Source organism: Trematomus bernacchii, unplaced genomic scaffold, assembly GCF_902827165.1.
Source record: "Trematomus bernacchii unplaced genomic scaffold, fTreBer1.1, whole genome shotgun sequence".
Taxonomy (NCBI): domain Eukaryota; kingdom Metazoa; phylum Chordata; class Actinopteri; order Perciformes; family Nototheniidae; genus Trematomus; species Trematomus bernacchii.
This window is the reverse complement of record NW_022987951.1, coordinates 32501-42874: the sequence shown is the minus strand read 5'-3', so window position 1 is coordinate 42874 and position 10374 is coordinate 32501. Positions and strand designations below refer to the sequence as shown.

General features: G+C 44.0%; 2 protein-coding genes across 2 annotated transcripts; both read right to left on the bottom strand.

Annotated features, from left to right (window-relative positions):
- Window positions 1–3699: 3699 nt before the first annotated feature.
- On the bottom strand, window positions 3700–4891 carry LOC117470934 (E3 ubiquitin-protein ligase TRIM39-like; the record flags this gene model as incomplete). Its single annotated transcript, XM_034115752.1, has 2 exons — window positions 4353–4891; window positions 3700–4171 (listed from the first exon to the last, which is right to left on the bottom strand). Coding segments are annotated over exons 1-2 (1011 nt in total), but the record flags the coding sequence as incomplete, so codon positions are not given.
- On the bottom strand, window positions 4630–9043 carry LOC117470936 (zinc finger MYM-type protein 1-like). Its single transcript, XM_034115754.1, has 3 exons — window positions 7510–9043; window positions 6426–7315; window positions 4630–4908 (listed from the first exon to the last, which is right to left on the bottom strand). The coding sequence occupies exons 1-2, from the start codon at window positions 8761–8763 to the stop codon at window positions 6440–6442; spliced, it is 2130 nt and encodes a 709-aa protein (XP_033971645.1). The 5' UTR covers window positions 8764–9043; the 3' UTR covers window positions 4630–4908; window positions 6426–6439.
- Window positions 9044–10374: the final 1331 nt, after the last annotated feature.

The window sequence follows — 10374 nt, the reverse complement described above, 5'->3', positions numbered from 1 at the left end:
CAGCACGGTCACATGACTTCACGTCACCACCGCTAAGCTAAAGGTGGCTAATGTTGGGCTATAAAGGAACTACAGCACGGTCACATGACTTCACGTCACCACCGCTAAGCTAAAGGAGGCTAATGTTGGGCTATAAAGGAACTACAGCACGGTCACATGACTTCACGTCACCACCGCTAAGCTAAAGGTGGCTAATGTTGGGCTATAAAGGAACTACAGCACGGTCACATGACTTCACGTCACCACCGCTAAGCTAAAGGTGGCTAATGTTGGGCTATAAAGGAACTACAGCACGGTCACATGACTTCACGTCACCACCACCGCTAAGCTAAAGGTGGCTAATGTTGGGCTATAAAGGAACTACAGCACGGTCACATGACTTCACGTCACCACCGCTAAGCTAAAGGAGGCTAATGTTGGGCTATAAAGGAACTACAGCACGGTCACATGACTTCACGTCACCACCGCTAAGCTAAAGGGGGCTAATGTTGGGCTATAAAGAAACTACAGCACGGTCACATGACTTCACGTCGCCACCGCTAAGCTAAAGGGGCTAATGTTGGGCTATAAAGGAACTACAGCACGGTCACATGACTTCACGTCGCCACCGCTAAGCTAAAGGAGGCTAATGTTGGGCTATAAAGGAACTACAGCACGGTCACATGACTTCACGTCGCCACCGCTAAGCTAAAGGTGGCTAATGTTGGGCTATAAAGGAACTACAGCACGGTCACATGACTTCACGTCACCACCGCTAAGCTAAAGGTGGCTAATGTTGGGCTATAAAGGAACTACAGCACGGTCACATGACTTCACATCACCACCACTAAGCTAAAGGAGGCTAATGTTGGGCTATAAAGGAACTACAGCACGGTCACATGACTTCACGTCACCACCGCTAAGCTAAAGGTGGCTAATGTTGGGCTATAAAGGAACTACAGCACGGTCACATGACTTCACGTCACCACCGCTAAGCTAACGGTGGCTAATGTTGGGCTATAAAGGAACTACAGCACGGTCACATGACTTCACGTCACCACCGCTAAGCTAAAGGTGGCTAATGTTGGACTATAAAGGAACTACAGCACGGTCACATGACTTCACGTCACCACCGCTAAGCTAAAGGAGGCTAATGTTGGGCTATAAAGGAACTACAGCACGGTCACATGACTTCACGTCACCACCGCTAAGCTAAAGGTGGCTAATGTTGGGCTATAAAGGAACTACAGCACGGTCACATGACTTCACGTCACCACCGCTAAGCTAAAGGGGGCTAATGTTGGGCTATAAAGGAACTACAGCACGGTCACATGACTTCACGTCACCACCGCTAAGCTAAAGGAGGCTAATGTTGGGCTATAAAGGAACTACAGCACGGTCACATGACTTCACGTCACCACCGCTAAGCTAAAGGTGGCTAATGTTGGGCTATAAAGGAACTACAGCACGGTCACATGACTTCACGTCACCACCGCTAAGCTAAAGGAGGCTAATGTTGGGCTATAAAGGAACTACAGCACGGTCACATGACTTCACGTCGCCACCGCTAAGCTAAAGGAGGCTAATTGTTGGGCTACAAAGGAACTACAGCACGGTCACATGACTTCACGTCACCACCGCTAAGCTAAAGGTGGCTAATGTTGGGCTATATAGGAACTACAGCACGGTCACATGACTTCACGTCACCACCGCTAAGCTAAAGGAGGCTAATGTTGGGCTATAAAGGAACTACAGCACGGTCACATGACTTCACGTCACCACCGCTAAGCTAAAGGTGGCTAATGTTGGGCTATAAAGGAACTACAGCACGGTCACATGACTTCACGTCACCACCGCTAAGCTAAAGGAGGCTAATGTTGGGCTATAAAGGAATTACAGCACGGTCACATGACTTCACGTCACCACCGCTAAGCTAAAGGAGGCTAATGTTGGGCTATAAAGGAACTACAGCACGGTCACATGACTTCACGTCACCACCGCTAAGCTAAAGGTGGCTAATGTTGGGCTATAAAGGAACTACAGCACGGTCACATGACTTCACGTCACCACCGCTAAGCTAAAGGAGGCTAATGTTGGGCTATAAAGGAACTACAGCACGGTCACATGACTTCACGTCACCACCGCTAAGCTAAAGGTGGCTAATGTTGGGCTATAAAGGAACTACAGCACGGTCACATGACTTCACGTCACCAACGCTAAGCTAAAGGGGGCTAATGTTGGGCTATAAAGGAACTACAGCACGGTCACATGACTTCACGTCACCACCGCTAAGCTAAAGGAGGCTAATGTTGGGCTATAAAGGAACTACAGCACGGTCACATGACTTCACGTCACCACCGCTAAGCTAAAGGGGGCTAATGTTGGGCTATAAAGAAACTACAGCACGGTCACATGACTTCACGTCGCCACCGCTAAGCTAAAGGGGGCTAATGTTGGGCTATAAAGGAACTACAGCACGGTCACATGACTTCACGTCGCCACCGCTAAGCTAAAGGAGGCTAATGTTGGGCTATAAAGGAACTACAGCACGGTCACATGACTTCACGTCGCCACCGCTAAGCTAAAGGTGGCTAATGTTGGGCTATAAAGGAACTACAGCACGGTCACATGACTTCACGTCACCACCGCTAAGCTAAAGGTGGCTAATGTTGGGCTATTAAGGAACTACAGTACGGTCACAGGACTTCACGTCACTACCGCTAAGCTAAAGGTGGCTAATGTTGGGCTATAAAGCAACTACAGCACGGTCACATGACTTCACGTCACCACCGCTAAGCTAAAGGTGGCTAATGTTGGGCTATATAGGAACTACAGCACGGTCACAGGACTTCACCACCGCTAAGCTAAAGGTGGCTAATGTTGGGCTATAAAGGAACTACAGCACGGTCACATGACTTCACGTCACCACCGCTAAGCTAAAGGAGGCTAACGTTGGGCTATAAAGGAACTACTACTACTAGGAAGTATTTCTTATTCTGATTAAATCCTTAAAGAGTTTATTGTTGTCAAAAAGTGAACATTTGACAACAATGTGCCGTCCTCTCGGTCTAGGTTTCTCCTGGTCAAACTGTTTAACATTTACTCCACGTATTAAATACTTATGTTTAACTCCCTGACAGGAGGTCCGTCAGTTGATTCAAACCCAGTTCACCCAGTTTTTAATATGATTAAACATGTTTCAAATGGAGTTGATCAATGATTCGCTGCTCAAACTTGGATAAATGTATTCTTTATTTTAAATCCCATCATGAAGTCGTAACAAATGAACAGTTCAAATTGACAAAAAGTTGACAATATATTGAAAAAGCAGATTATCATACTCAACAAGAAAATAAATTGTGAAAAAGAAATAAACACGTTTGGAATAAACAGGGCTTCTAAAGGTTTCACCAACTCACATGTAAGACTTTTTAAGACCCCGCTGGAACCCTGATAAAGAGACGGCAGGAGGTGCTTCAGAGGTCAGTGAATGATGCCTTTAAGAGATAAACATCATAGATATAATGATCCTGTTTATCTCGACCTGCTCTGACCTACTGTCACACACACCTTCTGTGGTAATATCTTCATTTCACCCAGAGTGTTAAAGTATGGAATCATCTTCTCAATGAAAGTGTGTGTGAATGTGTGTATGTGTCTGTTAGTGTCAGCATCAGAGAACGACAACTTCCCTCTGTTCGAGTCCAGATTCACTCTGACCCTCTGGAGCTTCTTCTTCAGACGGAGACGAATGTTTGGATTTGGTGGTGAACATGCTGCGTATTCACCATATTCGAAACATATCATCGATAATCCAGAATTTATGTCTCCCTTCCTCTGGACATACTCTTCTAACACACCCAGTTCCCAGAATGTACAGTCTGTAACCTGGACATCCCAGCTGTGAGTCCCTGAGTTAAAGCCCTCAGAGCCCAGGGCAGAGATGTGTATATCAACCCTCTCTGGATTATCAGGAAGTTCATGTCTCTCTTTTACTTCGCTCAAACTGGTCAGATCTTCAGACAGGATGAAGGTTAGATCAGCAGTGTTTGGGTCCAGGATGAGAGGAGAGTAGGACACCATGTCCTTCATCCTGCTCCAGATGTTGAAGCTGAGGTTGCCCAGGTGTTTGGCCTGGTCTATCATAGCTCCTGAGGGCAGCTGAGGATCCTCCAGCAGGGGGCGCTGCAGCCTCTCCACTGCAGCCTTGTAGTTGAGCAGGAAGGAGACGTCTTCAGCTCTCAGCTCCTCCTCTGTGGCTCTGACTGTGAGTGAAAGAGCTGCTATCTCTCTGCTCACAGCCTCCATCTTCTCCTCCATCATCTTCCTCCCTCAGTGCAGCCATCCTGACCTCCTCTTCCTCTTCTAGAAACTGGTGAAGCTTCTTAAACTGCTCCTTAATCTGCGTCTCTGTGTGTTGAGCCTGGAGCTTCAGGTGTCCTGCTGTGAGATCAAACTCCACTTTAACTTCTTCAAAGAGCTTCAGTCTCTCCTGAAAGGGCTGCAGAGCTTTCTGGAGCTCCTCTCTGAGATCCTGAGCAGCTTCATCCATGGGTATGAATCTGTGGTTGGTGTGTGTTCTTGAATCTCTGCAGACGAGACACACTGGCTGCTGATGGTCCAGACAGAAGAGTTTGAGTTTCTCAGAGTGCAGACTGCAGAGAGCCTCTGGAGGTCTCTGACCTCTCTCCAGTAAGAAGGCCTCACACAGGTTCTTCAACACCAGGTTACAAGGGGGATTTCTTCTTGAAGATTCTCTCTTACAGACTGGACACTCTCGTGATGGTCTCTCTCTCCACCAGGTCTGCAGACAGGCTTTGCAGAAGCTGTGGCTACAGGACAGAACAACAGGATCTCTAAAGACTTCCTGACAGACCGGACAGCAGAGATCTTCCTCTAACCTGGAAGCCATGTTGTCTCCGAGTGAAGCTGAAACACAGCAGACAGGAAGTACAGTCAGTCATGGCTCCCCTCCCCCATATTTTTTAACAGTTGGTTCGTTTAGTACGATATTAAGATGCAGATGTAATTAAGTAAATACAAAATTGGACTTTTTGCCCATCAACAAATTATCTTGGACTTCATCACAATGTTAGGTAGGGTTAGGGGTTTACACAAACACTTACACAACCTGATAAGTCACGTACAGTAAAGATATATATATCTTTAAATAAAACATTAAAAAAAACATTTACAAAAAAATGAAAACAAGAAAGTGATTAAAAAAAAAAATTAAATTAAAATTAAGTTTACATTAAAAAACATATTAAATTAATTAATTAAAACCTTTAAAAAAAAAAATGGTGTAATATTTAAACAAGTTGACTCTTCTGTGTCTTAAAGAGTTAGTAAAGCTAACTATAAACAGGGTTCTTACACCTTTTCCAAAGTCAAATTCAAGCACTTTTCAAGCATTTTCAAGGTGCATTTTCAAGCTTTTCAAGCATCTTACAGCTGTTGTAAATTACATATTTATATACACATACTTATACTCAAATGATTATTTCCCTACCTCACATTAAATCAGATGTTCTTTATGCTATAAACAACCAAATGTGTGTTTCATAATAGCATTCTACATGAGGATGAAAAATTAAAGAAAATAAAACTAAGTTTAATATTTCAAAATGAGTGACCCATCTGTAGACTGGGCATCCCATATAACCTGGCTGAGCCAATATAAAACAATCAGCCAAATAACTTTTCAATACATTATTGATTACTATTTTTGAGGTACTTTTAGGTTGGCAGTAAACATAAGTCAGAGGTACATGGTGTACTTTGACTCCACTACATGTATTTAATACCTTTAGTTACTTTACAGATGTGGATGAATGATGTGAAATATAATCAAGTGTTAAATCAGACTTTAGTTCCACCTGGAGTAAATCCACAAGCTACCCTGCAGTATACAAAGTCATTCAAACTAGCTGCACCTTTACCAGCTTTGAGAACACTTTCATGATCAATCATTATAAAACATATCGAAGTGTGAATATAAAATGAATCGAAGCATCAGACTAAAAAAGCTTTTGAAAATAACCGAATATTTCGATTAAGGTAAAAATATAATATTTGTAAATTTGACTCAGTGAGTGAGTGCCTCACCAGCCATGAACCTCACTGCACGTCACTGGACAGCAAAGAATCTGAGTGTGTTTTCTGGCCAGTGGCGAGCCGTGACTTTTCTACCTAGGCCCTCTGACCCCCCGCCTTCCTCGAAAAAAAGAAAAAAAAGAAGAGTTATTACGTCACAGCGTATACTTCAGTGGAATATCAGAACAACGGCCCGGGGTGCAAAACGCATCAATGACAGCGACCCTCTACCACACAGAACAACACCATTTATATAAACACCTATCATCACAGGGCACCCACAGCCAAGTAACAATTAAAAATGAATTAAGTCGGCACGGCGGCCCACATTGAAAATCACTTTGGCTTACCTTTGATGATCATATCACTGAAACACAAAGTCCACCCTCCTGTCCTTTTGTATGAAGAACTTGATGGCGGGGTCATGCAGCTGATCCTTTGCTTTTAAAGCAATCAGCAATTCCTTCTCGATCGAAATTAAGGCCAAGTCTGACAGTCGGACTTGCCCAGTCGTGGACCTCGAGTAGCTTTTTATGCGCTTCAGCGCAGAGAATGACCTCTCCACAGAGGCAGTGGACACAGGTATTGTCAGGATGATGCATGAGAGGGTGTACACCTGCTTCATGCTTTCACTCAGTCCTTTTTTTAGGAGAAACTGATGAATGCCGGCTGGGCTTTTCCCCAAAATGTCAGACATGTCGTACATCACGGCGAGTTCCGTGTGCAGTCGAGGCTGGTCGAAATATCCGCCATAGCTCTCCATCAAACTGTTCAAGGCAGCAGTTGGGAAATAGTTACAGTAATGCCCGAACTGTTGCGGGTCCAGAAGGGCCAGGAATTCCAGCTTTTTGTGGTCACTGAAGCGGTTGGCAATCTGGGTTAGCAGGCTGTCAATTACGCTGCAGTGGAGCTCCCTGTACCGTGCGCGAACGTCTCCTTGAGCTCCACGGCCGCGCTGAGGGCCAACCAAAGCCTGGGTTTCATCGTAGACGCTGTCAAAGTTCCCCTTCTCCTGTTCAATTTGTCGCTGTAGCTGATCCACTCTGGCCAGGCAGAACTGCATATCAAAACCTTTGTTCTGAAGTATTTGAAAAACAACATCCGAGTAGGAGAAGATAGCGTGGAAGGTTTTCAACCAAAAGCTGAAATCGAAGCTGGTAAGGAGGGTGATGTATCCATCAGAGCAATGAACAGTTTCGTCATCAAACTCTGTGTGATGGTCTACGATGTGCTCGAACACCTACGAGAGTAATGCTTAGTTTAGAAAAAACAACTTATAGACCTCCAGTAAACACTAACATTAGCTTTTCATTTAATGTAATACTAGCATAGTTCTTTACCTTCATGTTTTTATGAGTGGGTAGTTTCCAACACTATATCATTTCTTTATTATTGTTAATATTTTCATTACGGTCATTATTATTATTATCTTACCTCTCTCAATTCCCTGGTCTTCTCTGCCACTGTGCACACCAAGCGAGAATGAAAGCACCAGCGAGTGGGAGCTGCCCGTGGAAGCCTATGCTGGCAAATATCATCCAGTAGCTTGGTGCGCTTTGCTGAGCGGCTGAAAAAGGTGGCCAAGCCAGAGAGGTGTGAGAAGAAGACCTTACACTCTCTTATCTTGGAAGCTCCCTTTGACAAGACGAGATTTAAGATGTGAGCATAGCAGTGAATGAAAAGGGCCTGTGGAATTGTTTCCTTAACTTTCGCTTGCACCCCATTCAATCCAGAGGCCATAACAGCTGCTCCATCGTAGCACTGCGCGACCACTTTGTCAATACAGCCACTCTCCCTCAGGAACTCCAGCAGCCGTGTAGCTATGGCCTCTGCTCGTTTGTCCTCGGTCACATCTTCGTACTTGAAGAAACGCTCTTTTATCCCATCTTCAGTGACATATCGAAGCACATATGACATCTGCGCCACGTTGCTAATGTCTGTTGTTTCATCCAACATGACCGCGACAAAAGGTGCCTTCCTCAGCTCCTCTTTCATGCTATCCGTCATTACACTAGCGACAGCGCTGATCAGGTCATTCTGAATCCTCAAAGACGTGCCGGTAAAGACTGTTGATGTGGCGAGGTGTGTGTGCAGGTCGCTGTCATATTCTGCCACTAAATCCAGCAACTCTATGTAATTCCCCTTGTTTGATGAAGTTACACTCTCATCGTGACCTCGGAACGGCAACTCCTGCTTGCCTAAGTACACCACACAATTTATGAGGCGTTTCAAAATTCCTCGGTTCCTCTTCACCTTTTCATTATGAATGATGACACCCCGGCGTTGTTGCTCATCCAGCTGGAGCTCTATCCTGGTGTCCCCAAATGTTTTAAGGCGAATAGTAGCTCTGAGGTGACCTGAAGCATTATGATGGCGATGTGCTGATTTGGATAAACTTCCTAAATCAGAATATCCATCTTTGGCCCATGACCCACTGTCCGCGCCAAAAAGCAAGCAATCCCAGCAGTACAGCTTTTGTTCCCTGGTTGATCCGGTCATCCAGTTGTATCTGGCGTAATTGCCGATATTAAAATGCCTCTCGAACCGTTTGGTTTTTTGAACTAAATTAAGCTGTGGTGTTGGTCGCCCTTTGGAAATTAACTCCAATTTATCAGTGTAACTCATTCTTGAAAAAGACTCGGTTAGTAGTTTCGCAACGATGTCATCACTATCACTGACGTGAGCCATCGTGAATGAACGTATGCTAATTAGCTACTTCCGCCTAGCTTGACCGTTGTTATAGCACATGCATAAACTTGGCAGCGCAGCGGGCGGAACTTGTCATACAGTCCGCGATAATAAAGCCCACCCATTTAGAGGGAAGATATGATTGGTCAATTGTACTGTCACTTGACATTACTCTCTCGTTGTTTTACTATATACTCTGTGAATGGCAGAGAGGGCCAGACGCAGTTCTTTCATGAAACCCTTCACATTCAACAGAGACTGAACAGGCAGATTCGAAGGATTTATTTCTTTGGAAATGTTTTGTTAAATACGATTAAAATCAAGTTTTTTTTGGTAAAACTAATGGAAAATATAAAAAAAATAATATTAAAAATATATATATTTAAAAAATATATATATTTTTTAAATGTTTTCAAATATTATTTTCTAGAATATGTTAGGCCCTCACAGAGGGCCCTGACGGCTCGCCACTGTTTCTGGCATTTATTCTGAGAACAATCACAAAAAGTCCTTTACATCTGCGCTGCACATCTTTACAAAAGAAAAGAAAGACAAATCAGAAAGTGTTGCCATGTACACAAACAAAATGGCGCAGATCGCGTCTATTTCGCGCCAAAACCACACCATAAATATCACCCAAAATTCTATTTCTTACGGTGGAAACTTAACAAAAACGGGTTAATAATGTACCCAAATTGACACTTAACAACATACATCACTTTCATCAACTTAAATAGCCGGTTTACCACACTGAATTGTAATAAACTGTGACACAATTCCTAGCACAACTCACCCTCCGCAGTGCTCCTCCGGGAAAGCGGAAGTGACATCCAGCAAGTAGAAAACGATGTGCAAGGGGAAAGTGTTCCCACTGGAAACATTACTCACAAATATGAAAGGAAACAATCACATAAAGACAACATTCACAACCTATTGTAAATCATAATTTAAAAACGAATAATAATTTATACACATTTTTAACTCCGTTACATATGCTAATTCACTAGAAACATAGAATCACCTCCATCGCCAATACAGAGACCAGGGGTTTAAAGAAAAATGTTCACAAAGCTCCGGCCAGTGTTCCGGATTAACTGGTTTCCCCGTTAACTGGTTTCCCGATCAACTGGTTTCCCGATCAACTGGGGCACAGATGTGGCGGTGATTTTCGATCGCTTCTTTTGTCGTTTACATACATATGTTGGTATATTTGGCTCGGTAGGAAGACTTTGATGCACATTCAGTACCAGTGTGTGAGGTTGTAGCGTGGGGAAAAAATTAGGGGAAGCCAATAATACGTCCTTTTTTGGGGGTGGGGTGGTCAATGTGTAGCTTGGGAGATCAGCCACAGGAGAGATCTCCGCCACTAGAGGGGGGCTCTCACTATAGGAGAGGCCTTACCTTCCACCCACCAGCGGGGGAAAGGGGGATAGTTTTGAAACCCCCGAAAACCTTGGATGTTACATGACATGTTACATGACAGGTCACATGACTTCACGTTACCACCGCTAAACTATGATTAAACATGTTTCAAATGGAGTTGATAAATGATTCACGACTCAAACTTGGATAAATGTATTCTTTATTTTAAATCCCATCATGCAGCAGTAA

Excerpts from the sequence above, each read along its gene's own strand:
- LOC117470936 (XM_034115754.1), bottom strand. The coding sequence starts at position 8,763 with ATGGCTCACGTCAGTGATAGTGATGACATCGTTGCGAAACTACTAACC. Across the intron at positions 7,316-7,509 it reads AGACCAGGGAATTGAGAGAG|GTGTTCGAGCACATCGTAGA; the intron begins GTAAGATAATAA and ends TTACTCTCGTAG.